General features: G+C 42.4%; 1 protein-coding gene across 2 annotated transcripts; it reads right to left on the reverse strand.

Moving 5' to 3' along the window:
* Window positions 1–1991: 1991 nt before the first annotated feature.
* MAPK14 (mitogen-activated protein kinase 14) lies at window positions 1992–26483 on the reverse strand. Of its 2 annotated transcripts, none has more exons than XM_048327869.1 (12): window positions 26170–26483; window positions 19223–19352; window positions 17029–17087; window positions 16544–16655; window positions 15992–16021; window positions 15508–15555; window positions 14947–15061; window positions 13916–13987; window positions 6220–6299; window positions 5622–5700; window positions 5167–5340; window positions 1992–4380 (listed from the first exon to the last, which is right to left on the reverse strand). In XM_048327869.1, the coding sequence occupies exons 1-12, from the start codon at window positions 26283–26285 to the stop codon at window positions 4313–4315; spliced, it is 1083 nt and encodes a 360-aa protein (XP_048183826.1). In that variant the 5' UTR covers window positions 26286–26483; the 3' UTR covers window positions 1992–4312. The 2 variants fall into 2 exon arrangements, with proteins under 2 accessions (XP_048183826.1, XP_048183824.1); XM_048327867.1 differs by lacking the exon at window positions 6220–6299 and adding an exon at window positions 8335–8414 and having other exon boundaries at window positions 26170–26482.
* Between the last annotated feature and the right edge of the window lie 509 nt (window positions 26484–26992).

The raw sequence follows: 26992 nt of genomic DNA on the forward strand, positions 1-26992 counted from the left end.
CGAGAACGGTTTGTGCCCCAGGCTTTGCTGGGTTCGGTTTCATCTCCTGCAGCAGCTCCAATCCCTTCCTGGGCCTTCTTGGACAAAACAAAGCCCATGTTCACTGCTGTGACCAACCAGACCAGCAAACCCAGCCCACGAGCAGGTCCATTCCTGGAGCACCTCAACGTTTCACTCCAGCATTAGGAGGCTCAGGTGGGGCTCCCACACGGGAGGTGCATCCTCCCCACTCCCCAAAGGAAGTGACTAAGCCGAGCCTTACCAAGCCAGCCCAGCTGCTTGCACAGTGTTCTATCCCACCAGCCCTCCACCCTGCCCAGAGCCTGTGCTCCTTTCATACAGGTCACCTGCAAAGTGTCCCTACAGAAAAAACACAATCTGGGGGGTGGGAAAAAATCACTGTGCCTGCTTTATGTGCCACCACTGCATTGGCCCTTATGCTCTTCAAGCAGCCACAGTAGAGCCCGCTGTTCATAAAACACAAACCAAGGACAAGGCACTATGGCCGTATCTGAGTAGATCAGCCCTGGCTGCAGCAGCAGCACAGCCTGGAAACAAACCACAGCTTGGCTGGATCTATAAATACACCTGTGAGCAAGAGGTGGCACAGCAAAACCTCCTGGTCCTTAAGCAAACATGTAACTCCTCGGTTATTTGATGAACACAACCCTTGCTCAGCTGCTTGTGCACATGCAGGCAATCAGCACCCAGTTAGGGAGTCCTGAATAGCTGGGGCATGTCTGGGCTGTACAAAGATGAGTTAACTTCAGTGACCAAATCAAACAGGGAACTTAAGAATCATGAAAACCTTGAGGCTGGAAAAGACCTTCAAGATCAAGTCTTACTGTGAGCCCAACTCTGCCAAGTCCACAAAAAGAAGTGGCGGCATGACTCAAAAATCCTTCTCCAGGCACTCTCTACAGTGCAGCTGGGGGTGACAACCAGGGCTACAATTTTGACCATGCTTCCCTTCTAGTAATAAACATTTCATCATGGGCCTACCCAGACTCCCAGCATGTTGTTCACACCTGTGATGGCCCCATCACTGACTGGAACACAGTTGGACAATAATTTGCAAGAATTGCACCCTGACTGTTAAGCTTCATGAGTCAAGTAATTTGATTTTATAGATGTAGTTCATATTTTTCCCCAGTTCAATTCTCACTGATTCTAGTTTTTTTTTTTTTTTTTTTTTTTGCTGATCAGGATATATTGTAACTGACCACATTCTGGAATTGTAAGTCTTGGGTGTTCGGAATTATTTTTTTTTCCCCCAGAAACCAACACATGACTGGTCCCCCCCTCCTGAAGCCAGCAGACAGCAAAGTGAAGAGGAAGGCTCATGGAGCTGAGAGAACCCCCCCAGCACTGTTCTTTATCTTTTCTCAAATCAGCTGCTGTGGGAGTGGGGATCAACTGCCTGACTGGGATCAGCACCACCTCCCTTGGTTCATCACGGCCTAGAACTTCAGTGATTGTGGGCTGTGTGAGTGTGAAGAACAGCTCTGGTGAACCCAAGTTCTTCTGAGGGAGTGACACTGATAGACAAGAGGAGTTGGAAAAGCTCCACTGTGGTGATCTTTCCACCACCAACTAGATGGCAGCTGCAGAGGAAAAAAGCAAACACTTATAAGTAGCAAACAAGCACAACCCAGTCCTGCTGCAGGAGGGTCCCAGGGCCAGGTAAGCAGCAGGATGTTGTTCTGTTTGTGTTGAATTAGTGCAACCCTGCACGAAACAGAAAATAAAAGCTGGGGGTGTGTCTGTGTCCAGTAATCAGGGTCATAATCAAATTATTTTTGTAGCAAAGAGCTCACTTGGGGCAAACACGGACAGGAAGCCCCATGGCAGCAGAGTCAGCCACCAAGGTGTGGCCCTGTCCCCCACCCCAGCCATCACACCCCGGATCCCCCACAGCACAGCAGAGAAATTCACACCATGCTAAAACTCAACACTTTAGTGCAGGAGGTTTCCAAGTACCAGCAGTGCAGTAAATCTGAAAAATAGATTTTATTTTTAACCAGTGGTATTGTGACATCTTATCTGGCATAACCAATTACAGCAAAATCCATGGATAGGAACAAAATAGCAGATCTTGTCTTCTGGGTGCAGCTCCTGCCCAGGCAGCTGAGCAGCACGGCACTGGCAGCAAGGAGTTTGTGCCCCAGGGGCTCCCTCAGAGGACAGACTCCAATGAACCATTCACACACACAGACACACCCACACCCACACAACACCGATAGTTTTTAAAAATCTTTAGCAATATTTCCGCATGAAATCACACTGTAGCATCTACACATAAAATGGCTGATAAAAATAATCTTGCTGTAGGTTTACATAGTATATCTACATTTTCATTTGAATACCCAGACTGCTGGCCCAGCAGAAAAGGGAGGGTTTTTGTCTTGATTTTGTTGGGCTGTGGAGAGTTTTATCCTAGAGCACAACAGAGCTGCTCTCTTCATCTCAGCCCAGACCTTTAATAAACGTTTGGCCTGAAGAGATCGCTGGGAAGTAGCCTGGGAAGAATCAATGGCTTTGTCATCCACGTCCCATCCCTTTGTGCTGCCTCTTCAAACATGGGGCAAAAACACTACAAAAACACTCTCTGCCCCACAGGTAACAAGAATACAAAATACTGCAAAAGCCTTTCTCCTCACATACACGGGTACATTGCCCACACAGGATGCCTGCGACAAATTAAAGTCTAAAAATGTTTCCTCCAGAAGCCCTAAAATTGGGCTCCTGAGCTCCCCAGCTACAGATGGAGCACACAAACATGCTGAGAAACCTCCCCTCCTGCCAGTCTCTAACTCTGGGCACTTCACTCATGCAGAGTCCTGGAAAATACAAAATATTTGAACCACGTTTGTATTCAAACATACTCCCTTTCTCATGTTTCCTCGGGCAGAGATCAACCTGCTAAGAAATAGCCAAGAAGCTCTTATGTGAGAGGATAAAAAAACCTTCTAGTAAATGTTAGTTTTATGTATATAAATATTTGTATTTATAGATATAGACAGTGAAAGGGTGATTGTGTGTTTATGCATGCTTATTTCTTTGCTTTGGATTCCAATACTTCTAAAAAAAAAAAAAAATCTTTTCAGGAAATAACTTAAGTTCTGGCACAAGATACTACAGTCATTTCTTTAAAGAACATTTTTTACATTTTTGATCTCACAAGAAACCCTCCAGTCCAAGCTCTCCTCCTCTGCAGAGAGAAGGTCAGAACAAAGAAAAAGGTGCTGGATATGACATCCTTCCCTCGTTGAAGCCTCTAGAATGGCAGGTATTTCACAAGGAGCTGCAGCACAGGAGGAAGGGTGCTGTGATTTTATGGCACTGCCTGAGGTACTCAGTAAACATTTCACTGATGATTGAACTGCCTCCAGTGCCATCCCCAAAAAGTAAGGACAAAAATCAAGCAGCTCTACATGCACATACAGCTACAACATGCAAAAACACACCACCTTGTAAGGAACAGAATACACAAATGTGTGGCTAGCAAGGATCTTCCCCAACCTCTGTCTCCTGGGAGATAACGCTGAGAAGCCTCAGAACAAGAGGAGGAGGAAAGGGTAAAACACAAGAATACCCAATCCAGGGGTTGAAGTTGTTGCCTCAAAGTTACTTCTCAATTACATTGAGTTCATGCCTGGCTACCTGGGAGCCTTCACCCTCAAGAACAGTGGGTCAGATTTCCACCCCAGACTTCCTTTCCCCTCTCTCCCCATTCATTTAAGGCACAAACATATTTACAGTTTCAAACATCATCTTTTCGTGTTCCAAGAATCAGACACTGGAAGGCCTCCACACTCTGCTGTACCAGGAAGATCTGGATGTAAATCAGACACCTGGCATTGAACAAGGACATCCCTCAACCCCACCTTCAGTCCGAAGAAAACAGAGGACCCTCTAAGCCTATAAACCAACTTTCATTACTTTGAGGTTACTCAGTTGTAGGAGAATTGATAAATGGCAATGATTGCAACCAAACCTTGAACTGTCACCTTCCCCACTTTGCCCCAGCAGTGCAAACTGGTGGTGCACTGTTACTCTGGAAGAACTAAGTGCAGTCAGAACAGGTCTCCAGAGGCTTGCCCCAGGCTGTACACAGAATACAAGAGCATGCAGCATGTTTACATAGACTCAGCTTTCTTCCCTCCCCCCTCCCTCCCCAGTTCAACACACACAAAACCCCTCCACTAAGGAGAATATTGTTGTGATGAGGCACTTGAACGATAATCGGAGAGTCCCTATGAAAAGGCCTTCCCTTCACAGTGAAGTGGGACAAACAGAAGAGAGCAGTTTCTCAGGACTCCATCTCCTCTTGGTCAAGCGGGGGTGGCACAAAGCTGATTACTTCATCATAAGTCAGGCCTGGGGGGAAAAGTGGGACAGAAACTTAGCAGCAGGACTATGATAGCACTACTAGACACCTTCATGCAAGAAAACCTGCAATCTCAAATATTCTAACACTATTTTAAACAAAAAGTATTGTTTAATTAAGACAAAGAAGAAAAGAATGGTTACACCACTCTCAGAGACTAACATACACAATAAAAGATACTTCCAGAGCGTTGAGGAGATGTAAGTTTGAAAACTAAGATATGTTTGTATGCTTCTAGTAGTAATTAGTTACCAGGGACTATGCTAAATATGTGCACAGCATGTGGTAGATTCACTCAGTGTAAGGACCTCAGGATCAACAGGATGCTCACATTTCTATCACTTTCTTTTGTGCCTCTAACCATGGCTTAGTTGAACCTCAGCTCAAGGGATGGAGAGAAGACTGAGGGAAGACTCATCAAGGTCTGAGAGGGGCAGGCTCCAATCTCTGCTCTCTGTGAGCAGGGACAGGACCCAAGGGAGAGGATGGAGCTGTGCCAGGGGGATTTAGGTTGGGTATCAGGGAAAGGTTCTTCCCCCAGAGGGTGCTGGGCACTGCCCAGGCTCCCCAGAGAACGGGCACAGCCCCAGGGCTGCCAGAGCTCCAGAATTTGGACAACACTCTCAGGGATGCACAGGGTGGGATTGTGGGGTGTCTGTGCAGGGCCAGGAGTTGGACTTGGTGATCCCTGTGGGTTCCTTCCAACTCAGGATATTCTATGACTCCACAACCACAAGAGAAGCTGACTGGCTCTCTCTCCCCTCCCCCAGACTCACTTTTCCATTCTTCAATCTCAAGTTCTCTGCTTTCAAAGGACTGGTCATAGGGATCTGCCACGGGTTCATCATCTGGGTCGTGGTACTGGGCAAAGTAGGCGTGGGCCAGCGCCTCTGCAGCCGTGATGCGTTTGTCTGTGTCCAGGACCAGCATCTTCTCCAGCAAGTCCACGGCTGCAAAGAGAACCAGACAGAGAGGATTTCTCACACGAGCTGTGTGACTCTACTCTGAAATGTAAAGCTTCTAAAAGCCCAACACATATGAGGAATCTGTAGTTTCTCAGGACCCACCCATCATCCACCATTTTCTTCCACTTACACCCTCAGCCTACACATCCTTCATAAATATAACCCTGTTCTGCAGTACTGCTGCAGTCAGAACAAAGCTTTGGGAATCTTTGTGTCCCAGGACATGCTAGCTTCAGTTTCAGGAGAATTTAATAAGCAAGTCTTACCCAGGGGATTGGCACCAATAAACACGTTTTCAAAGTTCATTTTCGGCATGTAAGACAAAGACTGGATGTAGTTTCTTGCCTGTGGAAATAAATGCTCTGTTGAAGTATCAGACAATATCCAGCAGAAAGACCAAGTACTTTTCAACCATCCTGAAGCACTGGTTATTATGGTCTGTCTCCTTGCTTACTCTGACACTAAGCACATCAGCATTATCCTGTCCCAACTAAGGCACTCAAGACAGAGGAAGAACTGACATTACTTGTGGTAAAGTAAGACTGGAAAGCAGAGAGGTGCAGGAAGAGCCGATTCCCTGGTGTCCAAGCAAGGCTGGGTGCAGCCTGCTGTCCTTTGCTGAGCTGCACAACACAGCAGACACTGCGAAACCAACTCACAGCCAGGCTCTCCCAAGGCTCACAAGTCTGTGGTTGAGCACGCACTGTACAAATCTCACATCTTCATTTAGAACAAAAATCTTGCAGAAGAGCAGGTAGTTAATTGCCCACCCCATGCCACATGCAAGCATTTCATTTCCAGAAGTGGTGAACACTCAGAGTGAAGCCCTGCCCTGCAAACCCCCTTCATCTGCTCAGATCTCACCTCGCGGCTGGGCATCCTGTTAATGAGATATGCAGGGGGCGTTCCCGTCAGACGCATGATCTGCTGAAGCTGGTTAATATCTTAAGTGCCTCGTCAAGGGCTTTGTTAAAAACAGTGCAAAAACCATTTCAAACAGAAAACAGTCGCACACAAAAGCATCTCTTCTGCAAACCACAAGGCAAAAGCCATACAGGCAGGGTCCACTAATTTTTTCAACTACCTGTGAAATGTTCAGCAATTACACGAGTGAACACTTAAAGCAATGGAGAATCACTGCTCAGTTGGTAACTGCCAGTACAGAAAGTACTTCTGTCCGATGGAAGTAGCATTACACTACAACAAGGTTGTGTTCACATTTCCCAGCAGTTTTAAGCCATCAGAGTAGACGTTTCCTTTGGCAGAGGCTACTCCACAACATTTTTCCCTGTGCTGTGCAGCTACAGACAGCTTCAGGAAAATGGACAAAAATTGAAACAGAAACAAAAACTGTACCCTCTGCACTGGTTACCAGCTTTTTTTTTCTTGCTGCATAGAAAGTGCTTAAGTTTCTTGTGGTGCAAAGTGAAACTGGCTCACAACTGACACCTTCTGAACAGCTCTGAGTGCCCTTTGACATGGGCTGGGTGACAGAAGGCATTAAATGCAAAATTAGCAAAACATTATCATTGCATAAAACAGAGTTAGCAGGTATCAGTGAACAGGGAAAGTGAGAGTAAGTAAAGTAATGCAGCAGAAAACCAGAATTTGTTATAGTGACACACTAAAAACCATCAAACATTCAAGAGTTTTGCTTTCCCCATACAAGGGGAAAAAAAAAAAAAAAAGAGTAGAAACAGTATTTTACTGCTTTTTGGTTTTTTTTTTTTTTTAAACAGACTCTTGTTTCAGACCTGGATAAGAGCAATTATTATTTTTATTGTGCAATAATAGTTAAAAAAAGACCCACTTCAACTTACATATGCAAATTAATCTTTTGCTTAATTTAGTCAACCTTCCACCTTCTGTCTCTTGCTAATCCCCTGTACTTCAAACACCAGAGCAGCCTTAAGGTCAGTTCACAGGGCAACCAAATCAGTCTGCGTTATTCAGCTCTAACCTCTCCAAAGGTGGAACATCCCAGGGCTTTTTACATTGATGGGATATCCAGCAAGTTGACCAATTTATTCCAATTTGCACTGCACATGTACCTTCAGCAGGTGTTATTCAAGGCTAATCTCACATTTGTATTTACAGTCACTGTTACAAGAACATTAAGCAGCAGCACAACATAATCTTATCACCACTTTCCACAGCTCTGATCCTCTGCTGCACCTCACAAACAGCAGTGACCTCAGTGCTCACTGTGCATTCACCTGCTAATCCCTGGCACTGATTTATTCACTCTACCTTCAGGAACAGGCAGAATTAAAGGCCATTTCACACTGTCTTTGCACAAGTTCACAATTCAGGATTATTTTCAGCCACTTGCTGTGCTGTACTAGAGGTCACCCTCCCAAACGGGGACTGCAGGAAGCCTTTTTGCTGTTCCCTTGGTAAAAGGGCCCCATACAGCAACATCCTACATAGCACAAGTAGTTATATGCTCAGCAGACTCTACTGTGTGCCCTGCAATAGCTGCTACAGAACGGCACCTAAAAGGCATTTTATGCTACAAAAACAAAGATAGTGGCAGCAGTGTTTCAGAAATTAATCACACTACAGAAGGGACTGTGTGTGTTTAGAAGATAACACACCTGCTCCTATTTAGAAAGACCCCTGGGTACACAATCTGAAGAAATAATAACTGAGACAAGCCTCAAGCTCTTAGCTGTGAAAAATACTTCCCCAGTAATACCTGGGATCACAAAGCATAAACCCATAAACTGAGAGAAAAGTCACGAAGCAGTAAAATGAGAATATGAAAGGATGAAATCATACCATGGGCAGAGGTAAGAGGAATAAAGATCAAATACACAAAGCATAAGAACTTAAAGCCATCCAAGAGCAAAGAATTACAAAGGAAGAAAAATAACAGAAAATAAATCCCAACACATTCTACAGATAGACTACAGGAGAACAACACACAAACTTGGGACTTCTGAAAGGGCAGATATTACAATCAAAGTGTAAACTCACAGACTCTGAGGAGATTTTCTTCAAAAGCTCAGGCCCTGGGGTTCCAACGAGTCTCAAAATGAGCTTCAACTGATCAATATCTAATGATGGACCATAAAGGAAAATGCTGGGAGAAATCAAAATGAAAAGCGCAACACATCACCCTATTAATGTTGAAAATTAATTCCTGCCAAGGCCTTGACTGAAAAGCTATTTTAGGCAAACCATATTCATTCCTCTTGTTTACAACTGAATATAGCTGAGCTCTCTCTGTATCAGACAGATTGAACATCTTGTCTACAGATACCCCACATGCATTGAATCGGGCACTGAGTCCTGAACTATTTTGGAGCAGAAATCTTTTGCCCCACTGGCAAAGGCTGAATCTCCATGCTCCCTTCACCCCCTCAGGCCCCACACCAAGCTGCAGTTAGCAGGATTAGGTTGCATTAGTGACAGCTGAAGTAAAGCAGAAGGCTGAAAAGGGTAGGCACTCATATTAAGAAGAAAGTCAAGGCTTTTTGTGAACACCTTCCAGGCTAATTCAGCCACCTGTAAAACTCAGAAGGTAAGGAAATGACTGGACCCTGCTCGTACCCTACAGCATCACTTCACCATGGGCACACCCTGCCCATGGCCAGGGCAGCTGAGCTGCTGCAGCTGGCACAGGGCCCTGCCCTGGGACCTCCTGGGGACCATCAGGGCAGGGGGATCAAAGAACCTGAACACCCCTTCTGCCCTACAGACCTGGCTGGAGCAGCAGGGAGAAACAGAACATGGGCTCAGGTTTAATACATCTCTGTGGAAAGCTCTCAGGATTGGACACTGCAGAGGGAAAGAATGTTTACCAGGAACAGAGCTCCCAGCAGGCCACAAGCCAGTCTGAGCTGTCCCCTTTAACAAGGCCTAGGTGACAAAACACACAACTGAGGGGGGGAAAAATCCATCAAAGACACTGTTTTACGTCTAAGTCTCAAGACACTAAGGAGACACAAAGTATCCTTTTTAAAACCATCAACGCATAATCTCCCTTCTTCCCTGGATCATCCTCCACAGGGATGTCAGACTGTCTGTAATGTTTGTATTTGCCTTTAAAATGACACCAAAGTAGTTACAGAATTTTTTTTTAGACAATCTTCTTTTCTGGGATCAATGCCTTCCTGAGGGCTTAAGATACAGCTGCAGTTCCTTCTTAGAGTATCTTTTGAGTACTACAAGAACTTCAAAAACTGTCACCTGTTTAAAAAAAAAAACTAGAAAAAAAGAGTTCCTGCAATACTGGCAAACTCTATATACAGGAAATCATCAATGCTTTGCTAAAACCTTCACCTTTTGAGGTAAACTTTGGTCTAAAGTTTTATATATGAAATTATTTAAGAGCCCTGCAAATAGCACTTTGTCAGAACAGCTGAATTAATTTCTCACTTGTCAAGTTACTTGGCAAACTTCTAGCTACTCAAAACACTCAAAATCTAAGAGTAAATCCAATATTTAGTTGTATTTAGCATAGCTGAATTGCTAACTCTGAACTGGCAATGCTGAAAATGAAATCAGAATATCCACCGCTGCAGGAGAATTAGCAAAGGACACTCTACTAACCACAACTGGCTCATTTAAATTAGATTTTCTTCAGAGCTATTTAAAATAGTTCTTACATCTTTCACTTATTCTTGTACAAGCAACAGTTGAAGTGCAAACTTTAGAATGCTAACATGCCATAGCTCAGTTTAAATATTTAAGTTATTTTAAAGGCATTTAAAAGCCTGTGCACAGGTGTGCCAACAATCTTGCTGTCCTGTTTGCTACTGGAAGATACTTCTCAGATAAACAAGAAAAACCACAGAATATGGAACTGGCACTGTCACAGCCAGGCCAAAACCCAACCCTGCTTCTGGTTTTAGGCCTGCCTGAACTACAGCATTCTTTAACTAGAGGACCCATCACATCCCAGAGAAATGAGCCACAAGCAATTAAAGACAGGAAAGAGAGTTAGTAAATGCAAAGCAGAAGAAAAACACCACCACAAGTGCATGGAGAAGGAAAGCACAGCATGCAAACCCCAAGTGCCATCTTCAAGGTACTCCCAAGGACTGATGAAGGATTCTAAAAGTCAGAAAATAACCTGCCATCACCACCAGCAGCAAATCTCACAAGACTGTAAGAGCTTATCCAGGCAAAGCAAAGGTCAAAGTTGTTTTAGCTGCCACCACAAGCAAGAATAAGGTGTATCAGAAGAATATGTAATTTCAGACTAGTTAGTTATCATGGAAGTCTCATACTACCAAATAAAAATAGTAATAAAAACACTCTTTGGAGTTTAAAGGAAAACAGTCAACTTAAAACATACAGAAAAAGTTAAACTAGCACAAGAAAAATCTAGATATTCTTATTTTTACTTTATATGATTTTATGCAAGTCAAATTGTCAAACAAAGTCAACTTTCCTACTTACTTGTATGAATCATTCACATTACAAGAGCTGTAAAAATTTAATATATGTGTTTAACAGAAACTGATCTTGGCATAAGACACATACACCAACAAGAAAGCCTCAGCTAAGCCTCCCATGCACAGAATCACAGAACACGTTGAGTTGGAAAGGACTCACAAGGATCAGAGTCCAGTGCCTGAAGGACTCTGATTTTCATCACCTCATTTTTGGTCTCTGACTTCTTTCCCACAGTCTTGATCCCTCCTCTGCCTCCTGGCACAGATTTTACCAGTATTAGAAATCCATCTTTCATCCAAATACTTCTACCCATAGATTACAACAGGAATAATTCAATTACCTTACATTCCGTGGTAAATTAGAAGTACTTCAGCAATCCGGCAGAGCTAAGCCCAAATTAAACACAGGGGTTTTTTGGTAGGAGTATCTCAGTTCTTGCTTTAAGACAATTACAGCTGTGTTCAGAATCTCTACAGATTTAGAGGTTTAAACTCAATATTAATTTCTCAGTGGCATAATCATCACAGACAGCATTGAAGATCATCATTTCAGAGTACAACTTTATTACTTACCTGATTAAAGGAGCTTACAGCTTACCTGTACTGAACAGGTGCATCCCCAGGCTGTACAAAGAAATATGTGATGGACTGTAAATAACATCAGAGCATTTCTGCTAAATCCTTGCTGAAAGGGACCAACACTTCAAACAGGAGAACCATCTGAACAGTGGGGATGATCATCCTGGGAAGCCATTACATATTCTGTCACTCTAATTTTGGAAATGTAAAGCTACAGAGTTGAGAAAATTTACATCTTGAAACCAAAAAGCAAGAACTATCTCAAATTTTCAGTTGTCAAACAGGAGCAGTTTCCAGCAACACAAAGTCACGCATTGCCTCCAAGTGCACTGGGAATTTTGTGGAACTGCAGTGGATTTGGATATACCACATCCTTGGCAACTGGAGACAAGGCAAACATACCTTGAGTTATTCATGTTAATACTAATTCCGAAGTCAGTAAGTCAGCAGCTGCACAGTGACACTACAGGAGGAACAAGAGCCTCTGCAATCCGTGGGTACAATGAAATTATTAAGAGCCCACAACTACCCAACAGGATCTGAACCTGGAAAACTCCTTCAACTTTCTCCTAAAATAATGCATATATAAAGACTTCAAAGAGCCTTCCAAGACAGGAAGTAACTAGAACTGACCCATCTTAATTCTGCTTACTATCTTTAGATGTCAGCAAAACTGGAGTGAAAGCTGCCAGCCTGGGTCCTTTCTAATCCTTGGGTAAGTGTTCCATGCACAAACAAGATTCAGAACCAGCCCTGCTCCCCTTTTAGTTTTAATCTCATGATCAAAAAGCACAGACAAAGTGGGGAACCACACAGAAGGACTGGAAGAATTACAGTACTACAGAGTTTTGTTTAAGATGGGAAAGGATTGGGTCTGTTTTTATTAAATCTAAGCAACTCAGAACAGAAAAAGCATTTAATTAAAAAGCATTATTGCCATTTGCGAAAGAAATTGAGCATTTAAAGTAAATCATCACAAGCATCTGCTGGGAGAGATAAATTAGTGAAGTACCTTATTATGATAAAGCAAACAAATTAGATCCTAGGAGTAAACTTCATTTTGCACTGCAGATATTAGTGGCTTTAATTTACAACTAAGAACAGAGTTGGAGCAAAAAACTTCTCAAACTTGGAAAAATCACCATTTTGTTCAATTCACAAAAATCACAAAATAAAATCATGCAGCATTTCTTACACATTGCAAATCCTATTAGCAAATATTTTAGTTGCAAGTGTCAAGTTCTTTAAAATCTAAAGTGTCACTGTTGCTAGGGTCAAATAATGGCAACAGCTTCAAGACTTTTGCTTTGTTTGAATGAACAATTCCTGGTATCTCAGTTTTTCTTAAAAGAAACAAAAAAAAGCTGTCCAAACCAACCTACACATGCTGAATCAACAGATAAAAATATACCAGCTTTTGTTTAATTCAGTTTCTGTCTCTGACAATAGAAAAATACAGCAGAGATGACTACACAGTACAGTACAACAAATTCGACAAATTTAGAGAGAAATTATGAGATGGAGTCAAGCAGAAAAAGAGGAGAGGATAAAATTAAAGCACATTCAAAAGGGAGGTGACACTGTAAGAGCTGGAATGAGAGCTTCTCCTTAGGAGTGAGTTTTGGAATCCAGATGGTTTCTGGAGGTAACATTAAACAAAAGGCAGCAATTCCAATACCAGCTTTCTTTTCATCAAGAGCTAACATACTTGAATTAACTGACATAGATACTAACAAATTAACAAAAGTTATTAAAATAAACAAACAGTGGTTGAAATAATAAACTTTGGTAAAAGGTGGGCAATGTAATTTTCTCTGGCAAATAAAAGCCCAATTTCTAGGCAATGAAAAATCTTGCCAGTAGTAAATTACACCCCCATCTTGTGTGGCTGAACAAAAATTTTAACAATTTGCATCAAGTCTCACTTCCAATTTCCTGGGGAAAATATGACCAAATCTCACAAAGTCCGCTCATAAATTTGCCAAAGTGTCCTACCCAGTCCACTTTGATAAAGGAAAAAAAAATACTTTGGAAAGATCTTATTCAAGCTTGATTTTTCACACCAGTACAAGCACACTGTGAAAGAAGGTCCACAGTCTGTTTACAGTCAAGCATGGAAATGGAACTTAAACATTTCAGAGCAATTTTAATGAGAACCTTGGCACTAAAGAATCTGCAAACCCCCTGCTTTCACAGCCAGGATACCTCCAGGATAAAAAGAAGAGAGGCCAGAAGGGATGCTTCACATTTACAAGAAACCTGAAGCATGAGAGGATTCTTGGCAGACATCCATGCAAGTATTAGCTACAAACTCAACAAATAAATTTAAATAAACTTAAAGGAAAGTAACTCTCAGATACAAACAGTATGTAAATCTAGTGATGACAACAGACAATAAAGGGAAACAGATGTGCAGCAAAATCAAGAACTTGCCTCCTTGTACTGTGAGTAAAAGAAGCCATTAATTTAAAAACAAACGAAGTCCATAACTAAACCCAGAACTTCTTTTCTCATCAATTATGGGAAAAGGAAGATCTAATTTCAATTTCAAAAAAGAAATTATTTCTAAAGGATACGGTCTGTGCCAGGGAACAATGTTCTTCCAGTCAACAGTTCAGCCATAATGCATCCCACTGACCAAATATCAACTGAACAAAATAAAACAGAAAACAAAACATGATGCATAAAAATACAGTCTCAGCAGAATCACCCCATCCAACCAGTGCCAACAACTCCATCCTTAAATAGTCTTAGGCATTGAAGCAGTCTGAAATACATTGCAAGCTAACTGATACTGTTCTGTGTCATCTAAAACTTGTACAAATAACAGAATTCAAGATCAGGCAACTCTTCTTTCCAGACTATAGCATGACCTGAACACCAAAGAGCTGGGGATGAATCTAAACCATCCAAGAGGAAGAAACCTGTTCAAGAGGGCTCTGAGGAATGGATTTGCATGTAGACTCACATAAATTCTACCCAAACCACCACCAACTATTACACTGAAGATACAAGACAAGCCATATAGGTGCAGGAGGGGAAAAGAAAAAGATAAGGTAGTGATATATGAAATTGGGGTAGCACATTTCTTTGGTGCTCTCCTGTACAAGACCTATTCTCAGACTTTGATTTTCTTCTCTGTGCCTGATCTGCAAATACTGCTGGAGAGAAGATACTGGAAACTGTGAGGAAGATAAATCTGTGAAGAAGTGGCTAACAGGAGAGGAAAGAATGGGAGATTTATACACTTTTTATCATTTCTTCGTGCTATAGCTCCAGACATTCTCCTCAACCAGATACATTCCAGTCACTTATTTTAAAAACCACTCTGCTAGGAAAAGCAAGGGCTAAGTGCTGACAATATTTTGCTGATTGCAGTTTCAAAGGTTACAATTTAAAGAAGTCTTGTGAATGCTACTACAGTGATTCTTAACTTCCATCTGACAGACTGTGGTTCAAATACCAATTCTGAAGCACAATTACCAAGAGTGCCAATTTATGCAATCAGATGAAAGGGAGCACGTGCAAGGACAACCTCTGTTTTTTACCCCCCACAATTCAGAAACTTGACAAAACAGAAAAGTCTTGTGCTGGCCTAAGGCATTACCTGTCTGGTTGTAATGCATCCAGTTCAGCATGATCTCAGGAGCCCTGTACCACCGGGTGGCCACGTACCCGGTCATCTCATCATCCGTGTGCCGGGCCAGGCCGAAATCCAGGATCTACACAACACAGAACACACCAACTACTGCAGGGCAACAGTGCAAACAACCCAGCACAACCAACCAGGCAATCACTGAACTGGGGAGAGGAGAGGTGGGAGAGCTGCAAAAACAGATTATGAAACTGAATTTCACAACCTGTGAAAAGACACTAGGCTAGAACAGCGTAAGACTTGACAATCAGCATCATGTCTGGGTATCTTGTTTCCAAAACAAGCAAACACATACTAAAGCTGTTAACTCTTCACTTTCATGATGATCACTAAAAACAGGAATAGGTACAAAAACCACATCCTTACAACTCTTTACAGCTGGGAAGCACATTATTGCTTTTCTACAAAAGTATTTTCAAAAGGAATTATTCTGACACTTTAGTTGCAAGGGACATTCGCATGGCACTCACTCAAATCTCAATCAAACAAATCAGATTTTTTAAATTACATTACCTTTAGCTCACAGTCTTCATTAACAGCTAGGTTACTAGGTTTTAAATCCTAAAAAATTAAACATCAACATTAACAGTGGTATATGTGTTGTTTCACAAGTCTGAAGTAGGTAAAATTGTAAATGGAGATAAAAATACAGATTCTAACTGAGTGCAAATACTAACTTTGGATAAATTATTTTATCACAGAGTCACATATTTCTCCCGTGGTTCTCAGAGGTGTCACATATAAGCACAAATGTATAAAGGCTTATTGCAACACTGGTGCTGCATATTTATATTTAATAGAAAAGCTATTTCACAAAGGAAAAGAAATTATGGATCTTGACAACCACTTCCCCTGTTCAATCTTTTTACTATTTAACCAAAAATAATTCTCAGAAAATTTTTTCTTGTTTCTCTTGGTGCTACGTTGTAAAATTCTATGCTTCATTTTTTAAAGATATTCTTTCACTACAGGAAATAATCTTAGAATAAATACTCACCCTGTGTATTATGTCAGCTGAATGGATGTACTGTAAAATAAGGTGACAAAATTTATGTAACAGTCCAAGTAGCCACCTCCTCAACTCTTCCCTAGAAAATACTGCCCTACCCCAGCCCACACAATTCAGATGCTACAGTCTGTCTGCAGAAGGAACCAGCTGTGTGTCTGTGGGTTTCAAGCAGGTGGGTGTTCCAGTTTGCCTCTCCTTAGGAACACCCAGGAGTGCTGCCATCCGAGCAGAACAACACAAGTAAACAAAACTGAAGAAATGGAAAATTCATAGCCAGAGCAGATTAGAGGGCATCACAGTTCATCATCTCCCAGACTCTGCCCATAGGAGCACATAAAAATGATAGGTAACCTTACTGATGCAGAGCTCCAGAGAGGCAGAAGTGAAAGAACAAAAATAAAATCTTATCCTGCAATACTTTAGGGAAGTTATAGAAGCCCCAGACTGTAGTCATCTGAATCTCTGAGGATGTAACATTGACCAGGAACTTCCACCCCCCACGGTGAGCTGTCACCATTCAGGGACGACAGGGTCACTCACCTTCAGTCCCCGAAGGATCTGGTAAATGAGAAACTGCACGTGGTCATCAGTGAGCTTCTGGCATTTCACAATGTTGTTTAGATCTGCTCCCATGAGGTGTGTCACCAAGTACCTGTGAACAAAGCAAACACGTGGGCTGTGAAGCAATCTCTTGAATAGGATTAGGATAAAAATTCCCCTATAAATCTCCAGTGGCAGGGCTGACTGTCCCAAAGCACGTTGTTGAATGAAACATAGACCGTGACACTTTAAGTAATGTAGGAAATTAATCCAGTGATTCCAACAGCACTGGGCAGTAAAACACAGCAAGGGGACAAGTCTGGCAAGTCCAATACCTTAGGATATACTGTAACTTTGTGTTGGAATTCAGGATTATTTGTGAATGATGGCAGACAAATTAAAGAGACAAATATTTCTGTCATAATCTGGGAGGCGTGAGGAGATACAAAAGATATTCTTTTGCAATCTTCAGAGAAGTTACCTACACATCATTGAATTCTTCTAGTGATTTGGCAGGGGTGAACACATCCAACAAGCCAATCACCTAAAAAGAAAACAGTGAAGAGAAAAGCTGTGAAATATATTTATAGCATACTCTGATACAGTTACTAAGATCCTTTGTGGCATTGAAGTACTTATTCCAGTAGATGTTTAATTTCCATCTGTTCAGAGTTGTGCTTTATGCAAGCTAACGAGACCTCCTAGAATTTCAAAACCTGATGCAGACATGTGAGTGCTCTGCAGCTCCATTTATTTGCTCAAGATCATCATGAACTAGATACAGGATATGAAAAACAACCTTATGCTCAAGTCCCTCAAACCACCACATCTTCCACACTTGCTGGTGTGTTCTGTGCCACATAAAACCAAATGCTTTTCTTCAAAACTGAGATCTGAATAGTCGGGACAATAGCACTAATATGCCTGCCTGAACCAGGCCTGATCATCTCTGCACCTGCAGGACTTTTAAATCACAACCTAGATAAACCTCCCACAGATAAATGATGGTGTGATGAACTGATAATATATATCTCTCTCTATAAAAATGACTTAACTTCCTTTTATTCCTTACTCTTAAAGCTACATCGGCTCTTTGCAATGCCAATCAAAAAATATTAATGAATCTCAGACAGTTGTAGTCACAAACTAATTTTCATTGCCTGATTAGCCTTCTTTTGTGTGTCAACAGATAAATCAAAGCTTTCCTGTTTGAAGAATATCTCAGCTATGAGAAAAGGTCCAGAAAGAAATTCCTGGGTACTACTGAGGTTTTTCACAAGGGCATGTCATGATAGGACAAGGGGTAGTGGCTTTCCACTGAAAAAGGGTAGATTTACATTAGATATTAGGAAGAAATTCTCCCCTCTGAGGGTGGCGAGGCCCTGGAATGGATTTCCAGAGCAGCTGTGGCTGCCCCATCCCTAGAAATGTCCAAGGCCAGGTTGGATGGGGCTTGGAGCAACTTGGTCCAGTGGAAGGTGTCCCAGTTCATGGCAGGGGGTGGCACTGGATGATCTTAAGGACCCTTCCAACCCAAAGCACTTGAGAGTTCTATGGATAGTAAGCAGGATCAAAAGTTACCTCTACTGCTGAGACAATGGTATCACACAGGAAGAATTACTGACAGTAACACACATGCATCAGAAGTTCCTGTGATGTGAGCCACACTAAAAACATCAAGATGATTTATGGGATACCAGCTGCTGATTGCAGTGGTTAGAAACCACACCACATAACCATTGGTGCCACAGCAGAAGCTCTGAACAGACCAGCCAAGGAGATCCTTAAAATGAAACTATGCTTGCTTGGCTTTTTGTGCTAGGTAAACGTCCTGGCTTTGCTCAGCTCATGTCCAAAGAGTATCGCCCTTCTGTCAAGTCAGAGTTTGCTGGGACAAAAGAAATCAAGAGCCTTCCTTTCTTCTTGATGCTCTGACAGCTCTACCAAGAGCTCGTTATGAGAATTTTCACTCCACTGCACATAGAATTTGCTCCCAACACCATGCAGTATAAATATGTTGGCATGGTAATGTCATAGACAGAGGAGACTGGTCAGGCAATTGTCTTCTATACCAAATGAAGTTTTACCAAAAAATAGTTCAACATAACATTTGCCACACTTCTGGTTTGTTTCCTTGTTGATGATTTAAGTGGATGGCTTGTATGAACAGCCATCTCATTTCCACCCCTTCATCACCACCCCTTTTTTCCTCCCTATTTTACCCACAGCAATCTAGTGAATGTGCTTCATAACTTTCTAAAACAGGCAAGGCAAAAAAAATTATTAGAAACACTCCAGAAGACACTAAAAACAAGCTTTGGGATTTTCTTTCTTTAAATAAATGCTTAACACAATAAAAACTGCAGTTTACTACTAGTAACCAGGAGAATGTAAGTGACACCACCTGTGCCCCAAATCCTTATGAACTTGCTAAATAACAATTTTGAGATTATTCTAGAAAATATTAAGATTTTTTTAATACAAAATTAGTTATTGTGGGGATTTTTGGGGTTGGTTTTGTTATTCTGCATGATTTTCCACAGCTGTAAGCCCTTGGACTACCGCAAGCTTTGCATTTAGCATTAGGAAAAAAACACGCAACAAGATATTTAAATGCAATCCTGATGGATGCTCAGTCCAGCTTCAGAAAAGCATTTCCTACCCTCTCCCTCAACTCACATTTTCATGTTTCATGTGCTTGAGCAGCCGCAGTTCCCGGTAGGTCCTCTTGGCGTGGATGATGGACTGGAATGGCCGGGAGAGCTTCTTCACAGCCACACGCAAACCAGTTTTTGTGTCAAAGGCAGAACTGCAACAGAGAGTAACCAAATTAACAAAACCAACTTTTTATGAACGTCTTCAAATCCACACTTATTCTAGATGGAGTTATTTAGACATTGAGTCACAGGCAACACCATTTCACCAATGAAAATGATTTCTAGGTATCCTGGTCCACAACCTGCACACCACCCAAAATCCCCACATATTTACACAACTGTTGTTTTCTGCAGAAAATGTTTAAAATATGAGTCTTGTCCACACAGTAAAGGACAATCTTGTCGAAAAAAAGAGAAATGTTTATGACTCTGCTGTCTAAAGTGCTCTTAAACATAATTATGCAGTAAAACTCTGGAGAGAAGAGTACTTATAAATACTATCACAACTCCTAAACATACTTTCATACCCCACACTTGATCAAAAAATGCTATGCTCAAAATACTATTTTCAGGGTTTAAGTCCATACAAAAATCCAAGACTTGTGCCTAATAAAATCAATTATGACTGTTGTCAATCATAATTGAAGCTGAAATTAAATTTCTTCAGTAAATCACATCCAATCCCCAAGTTCTGTTATACAAAAATGCATGTGAATAAATGATACGTAGCTTCCAAGTTACCAAAACTTGTCCCTTTAGCAGAAACTTTGTACATACAAATAGTATTTCTTCTTAAGAGTCCATGAGAACTTATTTAATCCTACTCGGCAACTAAAAATATCTATATACACACGCACATATATATTTTGTACTGTAAAATTATATTTTCTGAATTAATTCCTTATGCAACTTATAAAGCTCTGGTCTGTCCAAAAGGAAGGAGGAGGAGAAAGAGAGGATGTGAAATCAACACTTGACTCAAGACAACAAATACGGGGAAAGTATGGAATGTAAAGAGTCATACAAGGACAATACTGGTTGATTTTCCTGCTGTGTTTATGATTCAGGTGAACTCCTGATTCCATTTAAAAGTGAGTATGCATAGTTCTTGATAAACATCAAGCAAAAATAAATGCTACATATTTATAAAGGTAAAGTGTGAAATATAAAGCTTAACTAATGGAGCTCAAAACAAATCACACGAGTTGTCCTAGAATAAACCCACAACTGCATATGCAAACCACAACACCCACCCCACCAAAGGAGCGATTTGAAATAAATGTAGCTGTCATTTACTTTTAAAGCAACCACCTGGAATAAACCTGCAAAAAGACTCCTTATCTCAAATTTGCCCAGTTTCCAAGGAATTGGTAAGTGAAGTTTATGAGAAATAGAAAACACAACACCAGCACCCTTCTATGACCGGTGACCGTTCCCCCAGGCCCTGCCAGGGAATGGAAAAACCCACTGTGCACAGTGGAAGACGAGCATCTCCCTTTCTATAAAGGGCATCCACACAGTGGAAAGAGCTCTCTGGAAAATACACAGGAGTACACCAGGTCACAGGAGCAGCAACCTGCCAGAGCTGAATTACTCAAGCTACATCGCACTGGCTCAAAAAACACCCTTTAGCAACTGCTTCCACATACAAGTTATCCTTTACACCTCAGCCTGGCAGACAAAAGAAGCCATCAAGCATTCATTTTTTAATGTTGAGTTCAAATTGTCAAGTTTTCACACATCACTAGAAAAAAAGAAAAAATCAATATTTAAGTGGCAATACTTCATGAAATGTAGAATTCAATTTTTTTTTTCAGCCTCAGGTAAAATTCATCATCTTGCAGTATTCAAATATCCCTAGTTCGGCCTGAAATTACGTGCCAGTATTTTACTGATATCTAAGGTGTTTTCTAGGACTTAGAGCAAAAATAAGCATAGTCATCATCATTCAACACATGCTGTTATAAATTAGTCATGACTCTTCACCAGTTTGCAAACATTTCAGGTACAAAATGCAGCATATACCAGTAACTCTTTCATCTTGCAAAGAAGGGAATCCTCTGCATCTCAACCACCTCCACAGCTCCAGAGTCAAATTTCTCTTTCAGTTTCCAAAATATTGAAATTTCAGAGCCACCAGACAGACAAAAGCTATTTTCAGGATTCAGATGAATTTCAATTTCACTTTTTTTTTTTCTAATGACATTTTTGGGGGTCATATCAAGTCACTGTGCTGTTGCACTAGCTGTACAACCTCCAAGGGAATTGCAATCAGCAGTACTGGTTAAACAGCACAATGCACAAGCCCAGGAAAGAAAATTCTGTATTACTGCACATTCACAGTCTAGACTTAAAGTCAGAACACGAAGGTTGGTCATATTTGTGGCCTGAAGACTATTTCCCCACAGATAAAATCATGCTGAATAATTTTCTGTCAATACAGATAACTGGCTAATGGTTCGTGCAGAGCTACAGAACAGCTGTCAGCTGGAGAACATTTTAAAGAACACTAAGCTGCCTTTCATCACAGACTTAAAACAGCTGCATTACACTGATCATATTTCAGCTAAAGAAGCCCAATTAGGAAAAAATTGCATGATCCACAGTTTTAAATCCCTTTTAAAACAAGATCAGTACAAATTCAGAATTTATCACACTTTTTTTTAACCTCTTACATGTGCTATGGCAAATGAACTGCATCCACCTCACCATAAGCGAGCTAAAATTACAATTCTGATCTAACCTGAATTGAATCCAGAACATAGGAGGTAGAAGAAAACAATTATTTTAGAGAACCTATCCACTGATCCGAATTAGATCTTAGGAGAAACATTCAAAGCAGTCTGAGGAACTAAAGGATGCACAAAGTTACTTATGCGCACAGTTTATTTAAATATTAGATAATCAGAATGTTAATTTTTATGCAAAGGCTATTTTGCTAAATATATGCTGCTCATTGCTAGTACCTTTGCAAATACCCAAGCTAACTGACTCTCTTTAGTGCTACCTCTCAAGTTAATTTATGGGCCCCTAATCAGACAGAAAAAACACAGTTAGTACCTGACAGTTCATTATTGACTTCAGTCACTTCTATACTTGCATTTCAGTCATTACCCTCCCAGCACATTATAAAAGTTGCAAATATCATTCTCCTGTGTTGCATTAGCTTCTGCTTCTAAGAAAGCTGTAATAAAAATCTCCCTATAGGACACATGCCCATACTAATTTCCCTTAATATCCCAAGTTCCCATACAGTGCAAACTCCTTGCCAGCACTTTCAGAGCTCTGCTCACAGCTTTTCTGTGCCTGCCCTTCTCCTACTCAACTCCCCCTTCCTCACACATCTTCTGCCAATCTTTCCTGTATGGCTGCTTCATCCCACTCAGTTTTACCCTTCTGTTCCTATCACTCCTCACAGATCTACCACACCTTGCTGGAGGAGCAGGCACCTGTCCCTCCAAGCACACACAGGCTTTGGAGGCACTTGCATGCTTTGATGAGGGATTAGAAGAAATCCACGGAGGAACTGTTTCTACACAGGTGATATTTAGGGTTATTTCATTTCCTCTGGAGCCTAATGTTTTAAAATTTCTTAAATCTGTAATGTTTCTCTGGGAATTCTCAGTATCCAAGAAATTCAGACTCAGTGTTAGTACACCTGTGGATTGAAATGGGAAGAAATCACAGGTTTTGAAAGGGCTGTATCACCTGACAGTCGACCAAAAAAAAAAAAAAAAAGCTAAAAAAAATCTTACACAAGATTTTGAGGAAGAGTAAGTCTTGGCTGTTCAATTATTTCCAAATTAATTAAGGCAATACAGATAGCTTGCAAAGCAATTAAACCAAGCCCATTATTTTACAAATGCATTAATACAACAAAGAACAGCTGCTAAAAATATAACAATTAAGTAAATTAAGAATATACCAAATGTGCTTCACAGCATCTCAGAAACTGATGGCAAAAATTGTGAAAACACCATTTTGCTTAGCTCAGAGCTGGCTGAACTGATGCCAGGAGTCGAGACTTCCCTCCAGCACACGCAAGAAATGAAGCAATCCTCCAACCAAAGCGTGAGTCACCAATCAATCCCATCTCTGTTCAGCAACTTCCCACTGCAAGATTTGTATTGTCTAGGTCCCTCTCCTCCTTACGTGAAATATTACAAAATGGATATATCAGGAACCATTTTTTTCCCCAATGTAGGCCTGGTTACAAAAGCATGCAAAAGACTGTGTTGTATAAATATACAAAACTGTTGCAAGAATGAATGAAACAGCATTTCAAACAACAGATGCCACGGCAATTGTTACGTGACTTAGTAAGGATCAATCTGAGGATACATGTAGATTTTTCTCAAAGTTTTGGAACTGAATCCCTATTTGTATCTCTAACACTTCGAGTTTTTAAAAAATGGATCCTGAAAAATACCTGAGCTGGCCACTGGAACCTCCTTCTTCCAACACTGCGCATCACCCCTCAGAAAACACTGCAATATATGCTCTCACTTCAGGCACATGTCTCAGGTGTCTCACTCAGGCTGCTGCAGAAAATGCCTCTCCCTCCATCCACTGACTCCACAAGAGTCAGGTTTGTGTATTAGCATGTTCCAAGCCATACTCACAGCACATTCAAGCAGCCCACAACAGCACCACAGTCAAAGTGACTCATCTGCCAGCTTAATGCTTTCTTTTTTATTCATTTTCCCCTCCACTTTCTAGAGATTCTTCATTTTCAAATGCCTCATTTTGACAACTAAAACAACAGAGAATTTGATTACATTTGAATATAATAATGCACTGAACATGCATGGAAGTATATTTAACCATTTTGTTCAAGGATTGCTAAAACAGCAGTATTTACTGTCCCAACAGGGATACACCAAACTCCAAGTCCCAAATGACACCAGGTCACTTTTTATTGGGGAGAAAAAATATCTCTAAAGGGACAGAGAGCGGAGCAAGTCTTTGCAGGAATACTCTAAATAATATGCATCACTGCTTGGAGCTTAATAAACTACCATAAATATGCAAAGATTTTTTTTGTTTTCTTGAATTTTTCAATTCTGACATACTTTCCATATCACTGTATCTTTTCTGTAAACTATTTTTAGAAGAACATACAGGAAGCCATTAACATGGACTGTAAAAAGAATCTGTGCCACATGTCTGAAATTGCTTCCAATACAAAACTGTTTCATTTGGTCTGAACAAAGTTGCACAATCTTTGAAAGTTTTGACACAGCAAAACAGGAAATTTCATGAGGCAAACTCTTTAGTTACTGATTGTGAAAACAAACTTTGCAAGTATTACATGTACAGCAGAGATTGTAGGGAGGGGGAAAAGACAAAGGGAATGGGGTGTATGATGTAGGATCAACCTTAAAACACAAAGGACAAGGCACCAAGCAAAATAATTTCCCATTACATTTCAGGAGTTGCATAACTCTGTGACACATACAGGGGTATTTATCAGCTGTGTCGACAAGGTCCTTCTTTCACCAAATGAAACCTGTCTATTCCCTTCCAATCAAAATCATTCTATGATTATGTTCAAAAAAAACAAAATAAACAAAACACCTCAGCATGTATACTGGTTATTCTTGCTACAAAAATGACCAGCCTGTTTTAATTTTATAAAATGCAAGCATCTGCACACTTCAATCGCAGCATTTTAAGAAATGCATGTTATTTAAGCTCAACTTACCAACAATTTTATAACCAGTTAAGATCAGCTGAGAGTATTTCATTAAAACTGTAGCACATGCAAAGCAACTTATTTTCTTTACTAGCAGAATGCAGCATGCATCCCTGCTTATAATAAAAATTATATCCATAACATAAATTTGCACACTATGTTCATAAAAACATATGCATGCCTGCTCGAACACAACAGCAAAGCAGCTACGTAATTATGCACCCATATTTCAAAATTCTGACTGCACTTTGACAGAACCAAAGAACAGGGAATAAAAACCAGAATGCTCATGTGAAAGATGTTTCTTAGTCAAAGGAGGCAGTAATCTGTGAACACTTTACTAAATGGTCGGTAAAGTCTGGAGTCAAACTGATTCAAATACTACCTTGTCTTAAAACTAAAGCAAAGTATGCAGCTCCATTTATGTTTAATGATCCACCATACTTCAGCAGAGAAGCTACAAATTAAGGACATATTGTACCTCACACATGTGGCCTGGCTTGTTCCTGTTAGGTAAGCATTAAAAACTAAACTCTTCAAGCTCCCTGTATTTCTGCAGGTCTCATACCAGGACTTTACTCTCTCTGGGAGCACATACTGCAGTAATTCTATAGCAATAAAACGAGTCTTCCAGTGTTCATCTCTTATTGCCAAGACAATATCGGCGCTTGTAAATCCACTATAACAAGTCAGGGATACAAAAGCCCTCATAGCCTTCCCTCTACTTCTTGTTTATCAACAAATTCCAGATAAAAATACAATTGCCTTAAGTATAATCTATCCTTCAGGTCCAGAAAGTAACTGGGACAAGAGCTGCCAAGCCCTCAGCTCTGCAAAGCCAGCTATGGGGGGCTTACCAGGCTCCATCCCTCTGCACTCCTCACCTACTGACTACAAGAAACCACACTGAAATATGTCCATATGAGATCATTCGGGGGGGTGGGGGGGGCCGGGAACGACACATTATTATCTTCCCCTGCAAAAATGTTTCAGAGCCACCTGCCATGTGGTGCAATCCCCGACGCATTCCAAAGACGAGACTGCGGCTTCCCGGCAGCACCGCGCGTAAACCCGGGAGGAAAAATGCCTCTTGCAGGAGGCTGGTGAAGAGCTAGGGGAGAGGAACCCCCGGGGGACAGAGAAGCCCCGCTCGCCGCGGTGCCCGCTCCGCACGGATCCCGCCGGGGGTCCCTGCAGGGCAGAGGGGGCCGAAGGGCGGGGCAGCGACCTAACGCGACCTCCCCCGCACAGCCCGGTCCCCTCCCAGCACTCACCAGACGGAGCCGTAGGCCCCGGAGCCGACCGGGGAGAGGTTCTGGTAGCGCTCGGGCACCTCCCACACCGTCTTGTTCAGCTCCTGCCGGTAGAACTTGGGCCGCTCCTGAGACATCTCGGTTGCGGAGCCCGCCCCGCCCGGCCCGGCGGGAGGGGGAGGCTCTGCCCGCGGCTGCAACAGCACCGCCGCCGCCACTACCTCCTTCTCCTCCTCCTGCAGCAACAGCAGCAGCGACTTCTTCCTTCCTTCCTTCTTTCGCTCCCTCCCCTCAGCGCTCCCGGGTGGGGGCAGCCCCGCAGCAGCGACGCCCCCGCTGGCCCCTCACGCCCCGCCCCGCGCCGCCGCTGCCCCCCCTCCCACAGGCACGGGGGGCGAGGTCGAGTGCGGCCCTGTCACCGCCTTCCCCCGCCGCTCTCCCTCCCTCTCTCCCTCCCCGGGCTGTGCCACGAGGGGCGGGATGGCCCCGTGAGGCGCGGCCGGAGGTCGTGCGGCCAGCGGCGAGCGAGGCGGGGGCGCCGGCGTGCGGGGCGGGGACACGCTCCCGCCGCAGGTGGGACGGCGCAGCCGCCGCCTCCGCCCCTCACGTCCCGCCCCGAGCGGCACAGCCCGAGCGGCGGACCCGAACCCCGGCCCCGTACACCCCGCACAGCCCAGGCAGCTCCGGGCGCTGACGGCGGGCACTGGCCCTGCTCTCGCCGCACAGCCCGAGCGCGGAGCCCGCTCTCCGCGGGCGGCACAGCCCGGCGGCTCCTCAGGGCCGCGCTCGCGAGAGCTCCGCGCCCAGGGCACAGATGCCCCAATATGGAGCGCGCGCGGCGGCG

The sequence above is a fragment of the Corvus hawaiiensis genome, chromosome 24, assembly GCF_020740725.1.
Source record: "Corvus hawaiiensis isolate bCorHaw1 chromosome 24, bCorHaw1.pri.cur, whole genome shotgun sequence".
NCBI classification, from domain to species: domain Eukaryota; kingdom Metazoa; phylum Chordata; class Aves; order Passeriformes; family Corvidae; genus Corvus; species Corvus hawaiiensis.

What these genes read in the sequence shown, in the direction of transcription:
- MAPK14 (XM_048327869.1), bottom strand. Translation starts at nt 26,285, where the DNA reads ATGTCTCAGGAGCGGCCCAAGTTCTACCGGCAGGAGCTGAACAAGACG. An exon ending in ATGAAGACTGTGAGCTAAAG is followed by an intron (nt 15,062 to 15,507) that starts GTAATGTAATTT and finishes TGTGTTGTGTAG; the next exon opens with ATCCTGGATTTCGGCCTGGC. An exon ending in ATTGTTCCCTGGCACAGACC is followed by an intron (nt 6,300 to 13,915) that starts GTATCCTTTAGA and finishes GAGGCACTTAAG; the next exon opens with ATATTAACCAGCTTCAGCAG.